Below are 18,075 nucleotides of genomic sequence, written 5' to 3'. Positions count from 1 at the left end.
TCAGGACTGAAGGACAGAAATGAGCTATACAATTGTATGAATCCCATTTCCTTAGCAGACAAGTGTAGAAACAGGGATGGCACAAGAATAAATATGGGCAGACTGCTGATAAAATTAAAAAGTGAGGACAGGCATCAGCAGGTCACTATCAATCAGAGAATTAAACTTTCAACTGGTATATTAGATACCAAGGGTATAACTAGCTTTAAGACTGTAATCAGGTTATGAAATGGATTATATGACACGGTCGCCTTCAGGAAGTCCTCTCCTGTACTATCAGAAACAAGGGTGTGCTAATATGATGTCTCTATCCTAATGAGCACAATGTAACATTTCTAAAATTTGCAAAAGGACCTACAGATCAGTTTAACAGTCATTTGCACAAAGCACATTTACTCCATAGTATATCATACTTGTTACTGAAAATCTTTTTTTTTCCAAGTTTCAGGCAGAACCTGTAACTATAGGTTTCTCTGTTTTGATTTCTCTCTGGAAAAGCTGGGTGCTGGACTGCAGTGGTGCAGAACTTTGACAGCACAGAGAAAAGTAATGGCAGCTTGCCCAGAACTCAAGTGCTGCACCTTATTTCCATACAAATATACATTGAATTGTATAAGATGTTGCATCAGAATTACTTTTCTGTATTTATGCATTTATTTATTTATTTATAGAGCACTGAAAATGTAGGCAGCATTTTACCGAGCAATCCAAAATTGCTGTGGATGTAATAAAAAAGAAAAGCTGTGCAAAAGCATAATGTTGTCCACACAAAAAAATTTGTAGACTTAAATGATTTTCAGTTTACTGTGCTGATATGAAAAGAGTCTGAATTTCTGATGCACAACGTTGAGCTTTGACAGAGGATTTTTTTAATGAACTGGCTAACAACATAATTTGCTTCTGCCAGATAAAGTTAGGACCTATCAGCCACGTCATAAACTGCTATCAAGTCTCTGAGTTTCTTCTTCAGCTCAGGCAGGAGTAGCAATTTGTTTGGAGTAGGAGGACTGGAGAATGATGCTTGGTGGCACTGTGAACTTTTGTATACTGGCTGTGGTGTCAGCATATGAACAGTGTAGAGTTTCCAGCAGAGTTGGTAGAAAATGGAAAATGTTTGGCCAGGGAGATTTCCTAGAAGTGCATTTTCAGCAGAATCCATTAGCTCTGCGGTGTGTGGTGACTTCAATGAAACTTGATGAATTTATAAACTGGTCTGAACTTTTCATTTTGCTTCTGCACTGCTGTCATTCCCCATTAAGAAATGCAGCTTTATGTGATATAAACTTTGATTAGACTTTGATAAAACTTTGATAGAGACTTTGATTAATAGCATTGTACAGAGAAGCCAGAACAAACCCCCCGGGGGCCGACGAAGAAAAAATTGTCAATGCAGTAAACAGGAATGAGAAGCTAATCTATAATTTAAGCAAAGTGTTAATTAATACAGTATAAATAATGAAATCTGTGGTAAATCCAGGGAGTAATCTTGTCTATCAGTTCATCTGGGTGTAGTTAGAACATCATGCCCTTGAATAATAAAATAGTATCTCTGTGATATTGGAGAGTCTCTTTCCAATCAGATGGTCAGCAGGATTTTTTGCTTGTTGGTGTTTACTTGTTTTAAGATGAGGAACCTTTCTAAAATCAAATGGCATAGTGGGAAAACCAAAGTAAGTGAAAGGAGAGTGCCAAGGGATGACAATCTGTGAGAAGGACACCAAGACGAGGTGCCACATGAAGGCACAGCCCTGACCCTTATTACCCACGCTGGTGCTGTGTCCTCCCTTGCTTCCCCAGGGCTGGCATTTTCCATTGTGTGACATCCCCCTGTGCCTGGGAGTACAGCTGTGCTCAAAGCAAAAGCAGGAGAAACAGACTGCCATGAGAAAAAGAGGCAGGAATTACTTATTTCAAAGCACATCAGTCAGTCTTCTAGAGAGCAGATATTTCTTCAGACTCAAAGGAACCACGAGAATGGAAAAGGTGGAGGTGATAGGAGCATTAGCACAGCTCCGGTCTAGTCCACTGTCAAACTGAAGTTGTTCATCTTCTTGAGGAATTAGCACCTAGAAATCACCAGCTTCCCCCATAAACAATTTCACTCCTTCCACCCAGGTGGGACCTGTTTGCTGGTTGTAGGCAGAATAAGAATGAACATTGCCTCTAAATGTGCCAGTTTTGATGAAATCCTAAAGAAGAATCAGATTTTTAGACAATAATTTCATTATGGTTTCATAAATACTCAGATACCTCTGGATGAGGATGCAGAAGTGAGATGCCACTCCATAGTGACAGTCAAGGGTTTCCCACAGAAGCCTTTCTCTGCTGCAGGGTCACGATAGGGTGGTACACAATCCTCGCTAGAAGCTTACCCTGCAATTTTTAAATTCATGCCTGGGGAGCCCAGGCAAATGCTAAAGGATCCCTGTGGTGCATCCTCTGGGCTTTTGAAGTGGTCCTCATTGCAGTGTATGGGAGGTTGAGAGAGAAGGTTTCACAGGCATTGCACAATATTTTTCATGTTCCCCACAAGGATGCATGTACATGTCTGTACATATTTCTTACCTTGATTAGCAGGGATTAATTATTGAAATAAGAAATAATCTGAACCAAGCCAACACCCACTGCAAAACTTGGAATCCTCAGTAACACTGACAGAATTCTCCTGTTGGGAATGATGCTATTTTGTTGCATTTGGAATTGAAAATACAGAATTTCATAAATAAAAAGACTTAGAAGTTTTTCTTCCAGTCATTAATTGATTAATTTCAGAAATACCCTGCTTATTTCCCATTCATTTCCCATGCCAAATTTGTGGTTTGTGAAAGTAATTTACTTTTAGGACACGGACCAGTGATGTCACTTAACAGTCCTCATAATAACTTTGTCCTGTGGGACAGAGAACTAAAGGAACAACAATAAAAACCAAGTAGCATTCTCTAAACAAAGAAAATCAATCAAACACCCTGTTTATTGATCCATGTCAGAAATCTCTCTAACAGGCTCAGTAAATGGATAGCTTGCTGAAGCAGATACCTTATGGCTGGGCTTTTTAAAACACACAATTGCAGCATGATACCACTGAGAGAAATTATGCTCTTCTTATGCAGCCTCACAGCTAATCCACCATCCTATGGTGCAATGCATTGTCCTTATAATTTCTTTAAGAAAGGAGAGAGAACAGAGAAAGGATTTTCACAGCTAGAAAAATACTAAAATATATTAGCTTTTACCATGAGAGTAAAATGGTAGTACTGTTTAAGAAAATACTACAACCTTGTTTAATTTTCTTAGTCTTTTATAAATGAATCTTTTTTTCTGTGGAAGTTAGAAGAAAATGGGGAAAGAGAGCATAAGTAAATACCTTCAACCTTCTCAGCTGAAATCCATAATTATAGTTTTATTACTGTCTGGTTTCTGATCCATAGGTTTCACAGAGCTGATTGCAGGCTCCAGGAACCACTTTTGCCTTTTAAATTGAAGCATTTCAGGTCTTCTCTAATTAACAACCACTTGCAGAGTGTAACATAGGCTTAGTGCCTACTCACCAGGCACAATTCTCAGAGACAGATCTGTTATTGCTCTAAAATGAGGACAAGAGGCATTCTGTATTAATAGTTTATAAAGATAGCTAAATTACAGCTGACCACATAGTATTCTTCCTATGTTCTTCTCCTAAGTCTCTCTCTGGACTCACTTTTTCTGGGGAGACAAATCTTGAAGTGATAATACCTTCTCCTCATTGATAATAGTTTGAACATGCTGGTGTGGAGCATCATCATTTTGAGAAATAACTGTAGGAAGTGCTTAGGCAAACTTCCTTGTACAGCGCACCAACTAATTAAAATAGAAACTTTGGTTTTCTTTTCCCCTTAGGGTGGCAGAGTTTTAGATCTAAAGAAACAAAAGCACAGGAAGAAGGACAGGTCTTTCTTAGATTCAGAGCTGGGTAAAGGAAAAGCCTCTGATTTATCCACAGGAAATGGCCCAGGATCAAGATCTTCACACAGTTACCCACTTTGTGCCCAGTCCTTTTTTACCCAATCAGACTCACTGCATGTTACTCATAATAAGCTAACCAGACCCAAAATTTTCCCAAAGCAAGGTGCTCTCACATTTTTGTCTTGTAAGTTCCTTAAAAACAAATGACAAAAATTCTGCATTTGCTTCCTCCCTCTGTCCCTCTGATTCTACCCTTCTCCCTTCATTCCTTACTGCCTCATGACATTTTTGTCACTTTCTGGATCCCAGGTTCTCAGTCACTTAATTCTCTTGCTAAAAAATTCCATCCAGGTGCAGCCATAAGGCAAAATGATGGCACAATTCAAAAGGACAGCTGTCAGGTAGCCAAAAGCAGCATGAAAAAAGCAGTAGTGAATGAGATATTCTAATATCTGTGTCACCAACTGACAAAACCATACAGCAGGACATATGCACGCATTTCCCATTTTAAAGAAGTAACCACTTGCTGAAAGCATCAGCCTTAGAAGGAAACCCAGAGCGTGAGGGAATGAGTACTGCTCAAGAGATGATTTGTATTATTTCAGATAACCATGGCCGAGCACTGATGGGCATAAACATTGGTATTTTATTCACAGAATTGCTGTTATCTCCTGTGCCATCTTCTGTTTTGCATAATGCCATAGGAAGCTCATTAGTGCAGTTTGCAGGGTTTTGAACATTCACAGAAAAAAAGCATAGGGAGAAGAGCAATAGTTTGATTGATGCAATTTTCACATTGGCCCAGTGGATAATCAGAAGAGCTCTTCTACTACAAGGACATGCAGAAAGCAAAACATTATAAATCCTACCCACAACCCAGGACCATTAAGAAAGGCTAAAAAAACCTCTAATAACACAGGCTTTCTTGACAGAGTTATTGTTAACAGCTAAATAACAGCTAGCAGGCAAAATCTGCTCTTATGCCAGGACTACAAGGCACACAAGCAGTTTGAAAGAAGGATAAATATGTATGCGTGGAAATTACATCTTCCAAAAATTATAAAAAATAAATAGATTAAATGAACCCCTACCTTGGAGAGCCTGGAGTGTACGAGTCTGTACAACAATACAGAGCTGCAGGACCAGCTGTGGTGCACTTTCCAGAAAGGTGGCTAGCAAATGCAGCATACTCACATCTGCATACTCATACACCATTTTCCAATAAAACCGCCATCTGTCATTCTCTCCACTCTGTCGACTCCGGATACCCAAGTACATTGTGTGAAAATACCTGGAAATGAAAGAGAGTGGTTACAGAAACACAGAATGAGATTTCATAGGTTATACTTCTACTTGCGAATAACGTTTTGTTCAATGTACTTCAAAATAATGAACATTTATTTTATAAGGTTGTTGTTTTTCAATTTATAATAGTTGATGTGATAAGATTAAACTAAACTGAAGGCAAGATTAGACTTCAAGGCCATTAAAAAAGCTTAGCATTGTCTTATTTGTTAAATCATATTCCTTTCAAGGACCCAGTTTTCCAATTTGAAATATAAGGGTGATATCTTTCTTATATGGCCTTCCTCAGACGTTTTTCAAATAATGAAGGGAACAAAGCTAACTCTTCAGTGAGAACCTGCGTAGCACCAATCTCCTCCTGCATGGCTCTGTGAGGACTTGGAGGACCACCTGCCCTGCAAGTCTGGGGTGGTCTTAGCCTGGAACCCTTCTGTGGCAGAGCTTTTTGTCCTGCTCTTCCATCTAATGCACTATCATATTTCAGATACTGCCAAATATATAGTGTTTTTTCCTCTTAGTTTGATTATTTTAGTTGGAGAGGAGATGTAGCTGTGAGTTCCTATTTTAGGAGGTGTGGAGATCTGGCTGTGGGTTCCCTTGGAGATCAGGAATGACTCACTGTGGTAGCTCCCATGCAGCAGGAGTAGGAAGAAGCAGCAGGAGCCAGGAACCCAACAGGCTGCTGCTGCTCCCAATAGTACCAACAGATAAAGGGAGCAATAGTCAAAGCATGTCAACTCTCATGGCCTGCGCAATCAGCAAGAAAAACACCTGGCAGCCAGCACATTAAGTAGATTTTTGTGGGTGCAGGAGTAATGAGTGGTTTTAGAAAGCAAGGGATGTCTTCTGAAGGCCACTGCACAGATGCTGTGATGCTTGTAGTGACCCTTGCAGAGCTTGCATCAGCCTCCTGTGACACACCTGAGTCACAGCACAGTGATCACCCTGGGTGGCCTTTGATCTGCTCTGTTATTCTGATGTGATCTCAGTTATTCTGTGTCAGAAAAGCTCCCACATTGTACCTACAATTTTAGTTCCAGTTTCACTTAATCAAAAACTCTGAAGATTAAGGTTTTGTCTTGCATCAGGATGCCTTGTGTCCTACTGGAATGCCCTGTTGGTGAGCTACCAACTGATGTAGACCTTTGTTTCTCTTTTTCTTGAGGTATCTTTCATATCCTGTTCATGACAGAATTCTCTTATGATATTTTTAATATGTTTTCACAGCAATGTTTTAAAGTGAGATCATATTTTACAATTAGAAAAATTTTAATAAATTGTAACCACTTTCAATATGAATAGTTTTAATTAGTTAAGTGTTTCAGTATTTCTTCTTTCCATAAGTTCTTGTCTTAAAATCTTTCTCAAAACTGGTGGAACATCATGAATTGTGATATCTCTTTTTACAAAGGTTGCATGCAACCTTTGATCTCTACTCTGTTCAGCTGTAACTCCGTAGGTGTCTTATGCTGAGGAGAAGACTTTTGGCCTCTGACTGGCAAAGAGCCCAAGACTTGGTTGCCCCTTGAAGAATGACCCAATGAACCCTTGTACCCAATGGACTCTTCCACCCAACACACACTCTATTGCAGAGCAGCAGCTTTATCCAGGAATATGCACCAGACACATCTAGAAAGTAACACAGAGAAACAGCTGAGAGCACAGATCTGAGCCTGCAGCATTTCTCTTGACAATGCACATCACAGCAATATAAAAGGAAAACACATTAAACTCACATTTAAATTAAAATCACACCAGGTGGCTTTGAATTCTATCAAAGTCCCACGTGGGAATGAAGCAGCAACGAACTGCTCAGAGACTGAGACCACAGAGGTACAGTAAACAAGACACCAACTGTAACTCTCATGCAAAACACTGAGCAGGTCTAGATGGGTCAGAGGGTGATGGGCTAACTGGGGCTCTCTGGTGTCCTTGGGGTTAGGTAAAGTGAAATGGCCTGCTGCCCAGATCTGAAAGCCACTGAGCTGGAAAGGCATCTTTTGCTGCACAGTTCTGTTAATGGGGTCCATTGGACCCACAGGTTCTCAGTCACAAAGTATTTAATTGTTCCTAGACCTCTCATTAAAGTCCTGAAGCACAACAGGAACAGGTAAGGCTTTTATTTCCTTCTACAGTTTATTGTTTGGGTGGGGTTTGTTTGTCCTGCCTAACATGTCCTCCCAAGGGGCACACCTTGGAATATTGCACATAGTGGGAGCAGACAGCATCTTCAGCATTCTTCTTTTAAGCTATCACTAACCCTTGCTATAAATTCCTAAAGGAGCTGTGGCTGATGAAGGTTGTGCCAGGAGGCTCTAGCTCTGCCAGTGGAGCCATCTGCAACTTCAGTTCTACAGCATTTGTACGAAAAATACTTTTCCTATTACGAGAATGACATACTGTGGCACGTGAGGACCCCTAGGGTTCTTTACCTGTTCTGCAGAGTGGCTGTGCATGGCAAATACGTTGTGATTAATGAACCCATATGGAAATATTTCCTCTCCCATTGCACTTTATTGTGAAACACTGGCAGTGAGTTATTGGGGACTGGGGAATCATTGTTCTTTGTCTACTTAGCTCCCTGCAATTTAAACACAAAATGTAGAGGAGGAAGATACTTTCTCTTTTTACACACTGGGGACCAAATTTCAGCCTAGGGTGGTATTTTTTTCTGTCCTTTAAATTTTGGCCAAATTAATTGCAGGCTGAAATGAGCATTTACACACATAATTACTGTCACAGATTTATAGGCACAATCAGGTGATTAGACAGCTGATTTGCATCCACAATTACTTGCACCAGCAATTGATGTTAGGTGTGCAAATTAGCAGTTATTAAAATAAAAAGATGGTCTCATAAAATGATTCATATATCAAAGACACTTTTTTTCCTGATAGTGAAACAGAAGAAAAAAATGGGAGAAAGTGCTTTGTTGTAGTGGCTTCCAAATATAGCTTAACACTGCAGTAATGACACATTCCATTTTATATATATATGCATTATGTAATCCCACTTTAGACACCCTCATTGGAGGCCTATTGTCAGCAAATGACATACAGACACTGTCAGAGGTAGTTCCTGATTTAAAGGGTTTTTATATTTTGGTGTTCTGGCATTGTTTTGGTGGAAATTCACATTTTTATGTGAGTCAGGGTTGTGACTCTTATATACAGTTATTACAGAAAGATATAGGAAGAAGTAGGGAAAATTGGAAAGCACTGGAAAATGTCTTAGGTTTATTATGGGGTAAACTGATGTCAATGAACCTGAAAGAGCAGATGTGAATGTTATTATTTTGGTTGTGGTTACAGCCAGTGAACTACAGTCTTCTGCAGGTGCTTTACAAATACACAAAAACTGCCTATCCATGTACCTACAGAGTATTTAATTGACATGAAAAGAGATGAAAAGGACTGAAGAACTGAGAGTTAGAGCACCTGACAAAAAAGGGAAAAGAGGCAGGAATTGAATGTGTGGTTACAATACTGTCATCTAGTAAAGTAACTACTTTGTCTAACTAATCAAGATAGTCCATTAAAGTACCTTATTTCACTAGAAGAGTAAAACAAAATAAAAACCCACCACTCCACCCACTCCACAAAAAGACCCTACAATTTCATAGCTCCCTTGTTTGTGGAGAAAAACTCAGATGTAACTGAGTTTCTTTGAGATTTTGCAGTTAGAACACTATGAAACCTCTCACATGAAGTCAGGCTGAGAAAGCTGAGGTTGTTCAGCCTGGGGAAGAGAAGGCACCAGGGAGACCTTATTGTGGCCCTCCAGTACCTGAAGGAGACCTACCAGAAAGCTGGAGAGGGACTTCTTAAAAGGGCTTGTAGGACAAGAGGTTATGGCTTCAAACTGAAAGAGGGTATGCTTAAATTAGATATAAGGAAGAAATAATCCATTGTAAGGGTGATGAGACACTGGAAGAGGTTGCCCAGAGATGTTGTCAATGTCCCATCCCTGTAACTGTTCAAGGCCAGACTGGGTGGGGCTTTTAGCAATCTGGTCTAGTCGAAGCTGCCCATGACAGGGAATTGGAACTGGATGATCTCTAAGGTCCCTTCAAACCCAAACCATTCTTTCACTCTGTGATTCTATGAAACGTACTATGAAAAAGCAATATCAAAATCTTAGCACTTTAAAATTACTCCTTTACTCTCCCTTTTTTTTTTTTTTTTTTGGTGAAGACAGACTACTGCTTGGGTTGTCCATGGTGATTTAAAGAAGCTTATATTCAGAATTAATATGATGGAGTGAGAAGCACTGTAACACTGAAAATCAGATGGCAACATATAAATTGTTATTGAGTCTTAGTTTCTTTTCTAACCTTTTGAGGAAGTAGAGAACTTTTCAGCATTGAATTGTTTTAATTTGTTTCAGTGCATCACACAGCATGGTATACAGACCATTGATAGAGCATAACCCTGAAGGATGCGAATCTGAGACAAGATCACAAGTGACATTCTTTTTAGATTATATTATGAGGGAATGCAATAAAGTAAAAAAAAACAAACAGAAAACCAGGCTACTCCTTGTGCTGTCCACAACAGGCGTCCAAGACACAAGACAAATAGAAATAAAAAATTCCCTATGTTTGTATTTGGGAAAAAATGTATTTCTGTTCTAGGGAAAGAAACAAAAGAAAGTCTCTCCAGTATTTCCAAAATCAAGAGTTCTCATTTTGCTCCAGGTTCACATACCAATCTTGAGGTTGGTCAGCATAGACTGAGACACCCACATTTGAAATAATTCTGGCAACAATTCACTTACATGATTACAGCATGTCCACTTGAGCATTTAATTGAGATGAGGTAATGTAATTATACGATAATACCAAATATTTATAGGAGTGCTTTCCATGCTTAAAGTGTTGTACAACCATTGCTTGATTAACTAGGATGAATGTAAATAATCTCACAGAGCTCATTCCTCAGGAGTTGGCAGCTGACCAACCTAGCACCTTTCTACAGGAGCAACGTATAACTTTCAGTCAGCACACTCAAAACCAGCTGATTTTTCAGAAGCCCATGATTGAGAGGACTTGTCTTTTTCTTGCGTGAAGAAGATTCTAACTGCTTTCTTCCTTATTCTTAGGAATGCGATATACTGCCTAAATTTGTGGACAAAAAAGCCCAAATTCTCCCCAGGTCTTGCTCCACTACAAGGCAGGCATTGTGCTTCACAGGCATCATTGTTTTTCACACAGATAGGTGAGGCTTATAATAAGTGGAACAGGGAAACCAAATCCTGATTACTGGTGGACATGTTGTTCCCATGCATGTGGGATTGAACTGTTCTTGCTGCACATAGTTTGGCTCAGACGATGTCTTTCAGTCTTCTGAGCTCCTCTGGGATTCCCATCCCATCATTTGCTATTTGCTTTTACCTTCTTCCTTCCAGTCCCACAGGTTTTGCAAATTTTTAGCTACGAATTCAGATTTTTGAGATTTGGAAAAGTTGTGTTCATCTGCTGTTCATTTACACAGTGTGCACAACAAGTATGTGCATATGCAAGTGCAGAGCCATATGTGAGTCCAGTCTGACTATGGCTCTGAGCACTTGCTCCAGATTTTCACCATAATGAAATTAACCATCTGATGATAATATATACAGCTCTAAAAAAAAGTCTTCAGTTTAGAAGTGTCAAAGACTTCATTGCTACCATGTGCTTTATCTAAAAAGTCCTTAGGATGATACTCATGAACAAGAGACCATTTGCATTCTTTGGAAAAATGAAATTATTCTGATTTCATGCCTCATGTAGTCCATTTTATTGCAATTGCCTAGGTCTGTAGAGGACGCCTGCTTATGTTGCATAATCTAGTGAAGCACTTGTGAGAAGATCAAAAGTCATTAATGGCTATTTGGAGCAGTCCCAGACATTTATTCTGATGCCTAATTTGCCCTTACATCAAACACTATATTAAACAACTTAGCCATACCATAAACAGTTGTTCTTTCTGTGTTTGAGGTGTAGAGGATGAAAATCACTACTGCAGAGCTAAAAATCAGTAGAATAAACAGCAATTCTGATAAGTGGTATTTTCTTCTGTTGCTTAGTTACAAGAGAAAACTTAACTGTATTTGTATTTCAACAGAATTTGCCATGTTAAATAACAGCAGATTGTTCTATTTTACTTCGTGTGTGCCTTTTTATTAGGTGTGCTTGAATACTTTATAAAAAACAAAAAGTTTCTTTAGCAGGAATACTTACTGCCTTAGCAGTATGTACTAATGCTTACTCTCTTTGTTCTGAAGAAACAAACAAATCCCATCAGCTTTAATTCCTTATTATAGGAAGGAAAAAACAGCCAACTTTTAATTTTCCAATCAAATTATTTTTGATGGGACCATTAAGGTTTAATGTGCAAAAGGAAACTGAAATGCATTCTGGAGCACAGCAGTGACCAAAGCTTCTCCAACCAAGCACAGTTCTGGCAATTTACCAGCAGTCAAAAGTCTGGACTTAATTTAATTTAAATTATGAGTGCAGCATCCTCATCTGTGTCCCTGAGATGAGATCCATGTGAGGACAGATCCCACTGGGGAATATTTCATCATAAGAGACATTAAAAGGCTTATTTCCAGAATATGCATACCCTAGAAAGATGAAAAACAAAACCCAACATGTTGTATTTAATTTTCCTTTGCAGTATTTAAAATATCAGAAAAATAACTGCTTTACTTCCTATAACATAAAGCAAGGCACTTTATGAGCATAAACAAGATGATTACATCTGTTTCATTACGATCTATAAAGCATTCCCTGGCATCTTCTATGACTGGGTGATCCTTCTCAAATGGCCATGAGTCATATTACAGCAGCATTTTATGGTCATCTAAATTTTTATGGCCCTCTGAATTTAGCTACTTTGTGAATTCCCCAACTGTAACTGGTCATACCCAGCACTTTCCTTCTTTTCTTGACATGTGCAAACTGCAGACCTCCAGTTTGGGAACCACTGGTGAAGGGAGATGGCAGGTCTAGGTTGGACTATGTCCAGGTTTAATGAGGAGAAGGCAGGGTGGTCTAAAGAAATCCCTGATGCAGCCTCCTCCCCTCCTAACTGCCCTCACCCCTGGGGTACAGCTGCTCAGTTCCACTGCTCAGACTACAGATTCGGACTACAGATTCAACCCTGTGTGAGGCAAAGACCCTCTCCAGGAAATAAATCTTGTATTGGAACAGAGGTGCAGCCTGCATGTTTGCATTGAATGGTTTGGATGCTGGGCTCTTCACTGCCAGCACCCCTCCAGCCTTACAGCAATTTGCTGTCCCTTCCTTTTCTCTGTACCCTGCAGATTCAGGTGAGACAAGCAGCAAACCCTTTGCCTCTACACACAGTGAGGTGATATCCCCACACCATGCCTGCCACATGGTGCCAGAGCAGACAGAAGTACCCCTGCACGTTTGCTGTTTAGTTTAGTTTAGTTTGTCTCTGTGTTTCTTTTTTTAAAACTGGGGTATTCCCAGGACACACTTGCCTCCCAGGGCTCCCTGTCAGCCTGGAGGCTTTGTTGCATCCCAGTCAGCCTGTGAAGTCCTGTGCTGCCAGGCTGCCCCTGCCATGCCCGTGGTGCTCATCCCTGGGTCACCTTTCCCTTCTACACTGTGGCGGACCAAAGGCAGGGGGCAGATGAAACTTGGTGGCCATGGACCCATCAGATAGGCAGCTGATGATGCCACTGCTGGTGACAGGGATGGCATAACCTTCTCAGGAAGTATGACACAGCCACTGGCCACAGATCCTCTACCTGCTGCCCAGATATTTTTCAGGAGGAAACATCAGGGCATTGTTTTGCACCATCAACTATTGGATAGAATGGAAAAGGAGAATGCAGAAGTGAAATAAAATAATTCACAGTATGCTGCAGACTTTACTATATATATATATAGCTTTGCTTTCCAGAGTTTCTTCACCAGGCATTGCCACTGGTGCTGCAAAACAGCTACCTTTCCTGTTTCAATCAGGAGGCAAGGCCATTTAGACACGTTCAGCAGCACAACTAAAAAGTTTTCCTACACTGCCATTTCCTGTATGGCATCACACACCTCTATGCTCTTAAACTACAGGCACTGCCTCATCAGAAGCTGATGAAATCACTTTGGGCCTCAGAGGTTCTCAGAGGCTCCCTTGGTTTCCACCTGTGGGAAACACTGGAGTTTCTTATGTATTGTCAAGGCTGTAGCCCTGGAAGTGAGATCAGACCCCTAAGGGCAAGCAGCTTCCCAAGAGATCAGATATCTGCCCTGCTCTGTATCCTCTGAGAAGCTGAGGGCTTTCTTGCTTTGTTGAAAGGGTCCTTATGGGCTTCCTGAAGCAATACTTCACTGAAACTGTTAGAAAAACATGGCTCTGCTGGTAAATGCCAGGGCACTCTGAAGAGATCAGTTAAAATCCTGATTCACAATCTGCTCTTCAACTCTCTTTTTTGTTTCCTCCCTGCAGCCTTACATGGTCTTCAGGGTGGTCGAGTGGAAAGCTATTTCTGTCCTATGAAGAAGAGTTGAGACTCCCAGCCAACAGTGGTTTACACTTTCTTTCTCCTCTTCTCCTCCCTTCTTCCCCATGTCGTATTTTTCATTTGCTTCTAAGCCTGTCTGCCTCTTAGTCATCCTAAAGCACCCCAAGAAGTGAATCCTGGTTTGCCTCTGTCTCAGGCTGGAGTTACCAAGAAGAATGAGGAATCAGAAAAGCACAGAATCCCCCAAGGACCTCCAGGCATTCCCTGGAAAGACAATTAGTCATGGCCAAAGATCTGTACTGTGCAGCTGTCACAGGAATATAATCATTATCATAGGCATCCTCACTTCACCAGCCCCTGGGGCTGCAGCAGGAATTGAATTGTTTCCCTGTTCCTCCCAGTTCTGACAGAATTATGATGATAGCCCTTGGAAATGGTCCTGAGACCCCCTCATGTGAGACTGGCAAGGAAGATGCACCTGTCTCCCTATCACCTATTTGACTGCACTTGAAGAAAGGATTGCTTGTAGAGTTAAGAGTGGGCACAGCTGGAGAACAGTGTTTCTGGCTGCTCAGCTTGGGGTATCAGGTGTATTTCACAGCTCTCTGGAGAAGCAGCCAGGCAGCATCCCCTCACCACATAAAGATAAGACCAGCATAAGGTATCAAGAACCCTTTGCCTACCTTACCACTGTTTTCACAGGAGCAAAGTGTGCAACATGACACTTTGAAAAACAGTGTTCCACGGCTGGACACCCTGCAGTCTGGAGACAGGCTCTTCCCCTGGGTGTCAGTGTTTATTATTCACACTGAGCACAGGGATATGCTCAGGCCCCTCTGGGACAGCTGAGTTTCTCCCAGCATCCATCTCTCAGCCCACATCCATAGGGACATGGGCTATTTATCGATCCAAACATTTCACAAGGGAGGCTTCAACACGGAGAGGGAGCAGTGGAGCTGCCAGCAAGGTAAATACCCTTGAGCATTCCTGTGCCAGGTCACAACTACTTTGTAAGGGAACCCTTCAGAGGCAAGTTCTCAGCCTCCTGGTCAAACTCACCATCTGGAAGAGGGAATACCTTTACACCAGTGTTCACAAGAACCCATGTTGTTTGTTGCTTTCCTTGATGCATTTAGTAAATTAAGTAGATAAATCTGCCTTCTGATTATGCAGCTTTCCAGTGACAACTTTCACATAACAGGAGCAGGCAATTGTGATTTCTTTGATCCAGGAGAGGAAAAATTGCATTTTTAAAGTAGAGGAGTTGCCTGCAGTATCTTTTGCAAAAGTCAAGAGAAGCAACAGTAGTACAGACACTAGGGAATCAGAATGGGTGGGGTAGATGCCATATTTTATGCCCACAGACAAAATGTCATGTGTTTCCTTCCATATAAACATCTTTCTTTCATGACCACCGGTGTGTGCCAGGATGGATCTGGGTTGTGTCACTCTGGGGGCCTTGCATGTTATTTCACACTGTGAAACAGCAGGAGCTAGCTGCCTCCACTAACCAGTAAAACTGAACTATTGCCAACCTTCCCCTTTCTTCCTCCAAAAAACCTTCCAAATTGCTTATAAGAGCTTTTATAGGACCTGCTTGCTCTTTCTGGCTCAGAGAAAACACGCAACTGAGAATTCTGTTTGGAAATATCTACGCTGTAAATAACTTTTTATTCATCCTATTTATATAGCAGTCTGTGCTTCAGCTTTTTCTTTTGAAGTATTCAAGAAAATCCATTATCTAACTCTCCAGTATAAAAGTCCTAATAAATTGAATGGTCATTGTTTGGATGTAGCAATCTATAAACACTCAGGAAATAATGCGGGATTAGTCACTCATTAAGATACAGACAGGCAGTGCTCGTGTGATCTTTATGTGATATTCAAATGGCTGGCAGTGTTATTTAACAGGAATTCAGGCTGACTTCCTCTTGGTGCTTATAAGTGGTCTGGACTAATGTAGAATGTTCTTTAAATGTTGTCTGCTTGAAGAATTTTATATAAGAATCAATTTAAAAACAAATTTGCCAGCAAATAGCATTAGTAGGGCTGAAAAGCATCTCACAAAGAAATGGTCTTGAATATAATGCTGAATACCTCACCATGCATTATATCTACGTGCTTTGCAAATGTAGTATCCAGAAATCTGAGGAATAAAATTTCTGGCTTGAGTTTTGCGTAGGGAAAAAGCTCTAGGGCAAAAGACAGCATTTTCATGTCAGCCTTTCATCAATTCCCATTGGCCAAATCTAAGGGTGTCTGTGAGAAAAATACTCTGAGGAATCTAGAGGGAATTTTGCCATGTTACGGATCTCCCAGTTTGTCCCTTATCAATATATTAAAGAAAAAGAAGAAGGAATATAAGAGTTGACATACTGGCAGCATACAAGCCAAAGGAGAAAATAACATGAGCTGGCAAGACAGCAATTACATTTAGGACTTGAAAGCAAGCTGTGGTCATTAGAGATCTACAGTTTTAAGTCTAACTGGAGTTCTGTATTCCTATATTAGTTCCATCTTAAAAAATAGCACAAAGTCCAAGAAGCACTGAAGGATAGTAAAATGCCTTCAACAAAAATGCTGCAAGGAATGGCTTGTTACAAAGGGCATGAATTTATAACAAATTCTGAGAGTGAATCTGAATTCAACAGCCATTTTGTCCACAAACTTGTTCAGAAAAGAAGGCAGAGATAACACAGGCATGAAACAAGAATTAACAGAGGCTTTTTTTTTGCTGTGGTAGGAGCAGAAGAAAGGTTTAAAAACATTCAGCTAAGGTTTGGTCTATGAACAATTTTTTAATACTATTTTTAGCTGGATATGAGATCAGTTTTGCAGCACAAAACACAAGCATATTTGCATACATATGCATATGAATAATCTTGTAATTCCCCTGCAGTTTAGGCATTTTATTCCAGCAGAGAAGGATATAACATCTGATAGAAGACTTGTAAAACTTGGGAGACCATACTGTTCCAATGCTACAAATACAACTAAACAAACATAAAATCTGTGTGCCTTAAGTCCCAAACTGACATATGCGTATGTATAAACAAGAGCAGCACTTTCAGTATCGTGGCTGAATTCACTGTCACGCTGAAAATTGCTAAAATTAAGAGCCTGATGTAGAACAGGAATGCTTTCAAGGCGGTAAAACTGGACAGGACTTGCCAGGAACAATAGGGCCATCTGCTCCACACCAGGGTAAGCAGGGAAATGCCAGAGATGGAAGGCTCTTCTGGGACTTCTGGAGGGAATGCTTGCTCTCCACAAAGCATCTGGCACTATCCCTTTGCACCTGGGCAGAAAACATCCCCCAGTGCTAATTCTCCTAAACACAATGAAGGTTAAAACAGCTATGAAGGATATCCAAATCCTACTTTGTCCAGTGTATATCCATTGAAACTGGCAGATTTAGTGTGATCTGCTTCACCCTTCCATTGCAATCTTCCATTCACAGAATTGCTAAGTTTTGGAAGGGGCCTTTGGAAGTCATCTGATCAAGGAGAGCCATCACCATGTTGCTAGGAGCATGTCCAGACAGCTTCTGGACATCTCCAAAGAGGAAGACTTCACAACAATCCAGAGTAACTTGTCCATGTGCTCCATCACCCTCACAGAGTGTTTCTTGATGTTCAGAGAGAACTCCTGGGTTTCATTTTGTTCCCATTGACTCTATTCCAGTCACTGGGCTCCACTGAAAAGAGCCTGACTCTGTCTTCTTTGCTCCCTCCTTCCAGGTATACAAGATCGTCCCTGAGCCTCTCTTTGTGTTAACAATCCCAGTTCCTAGCCTTTCCTCAGAACAGGGATGCTCCTGTCCCTTAAGCATGTTTGTGGCCCTGTGCCAGACTCTCTCCAGTACTCAACATCTGTCTTGTACTGGGGAGACTGGAACAGGACATCACACCAGGCATGCCCTCACCACTGCCGAGCAGAGGAGTAAGATCACCTCCCTCGACCTGCAGGCAGCCCTTTGTCTAATGCAGCCCAGGACATCATTAGCCTTCTTTGCTGCAAGACACACTGCTGGCTGATGCTCAGCTTGGTGCCCATCAGGACCCACAGGTCCTTTCCTCACAAGCTGCCTTCCAGCAGAGTGGCCCCAGTATATACTGGTGCATGGGGTTGTTCCTCCCCAGGTGCAGGACTTTGCACTCTTCTTTTTTGAATGTCACAAGGTTCCATTTCTCCAACCTTAGGGAACCCTCTGGTATATCAGCCATTCCTCCCAGGTTTGTGACATTAGCAAGCTTGCTGAGGACACAGTGTGCCCCATCATCCAGATCATGCAACACTTCTCAAGATGCTAAACAGGAGCAGAGCTGACATTGGTGCCTGGGGTTCGCTGCCAGT

General features: G+C 41.0%; 1 protein-coding gene across 1 annotated transcript in view; it reads right to left on the bottom strand.

Annotated features, from left to right (window-relative positions):
* Positions 1-18,075, bottom strand: part of XKR4 (XK related 4) — a 214,081-nt gene that overhangs the window by 73,393 nt on the left and 122,613 nt on the right. The window contains exon 2 of the mRNA XM_085052850.1: positions 5,034-5,233. Within this exon, the coding sequence (XP_084908976.1) occupies positions 5,034-5,233 (200 nt within the window). The remainder of the gene's footprint in view (positions 1-5,033; positions 5,234-18,075) is intronic.

Source organism: Lichenostomus cassidix, chromosome 2 (genome assembly GCF_008360975.1).
Source record: "Lichenostomus cassidix isolate B80296 chromosome 2, HeHo_3.0, whole genome shotgun sequence".
In the NCBI taxonomy this organism is placed as follows: domain Eukaryota; kingdom Metazoa; phylum Chordata; class Aves; order Passeriformes; family Meliphagidae; genus Lichenostomus; species Lichenostomus cassidix.
Note: the sequence above shows the minus strand (reverse complement) of the source record. Positions and strands in the feature narration are given on the sequence as shown.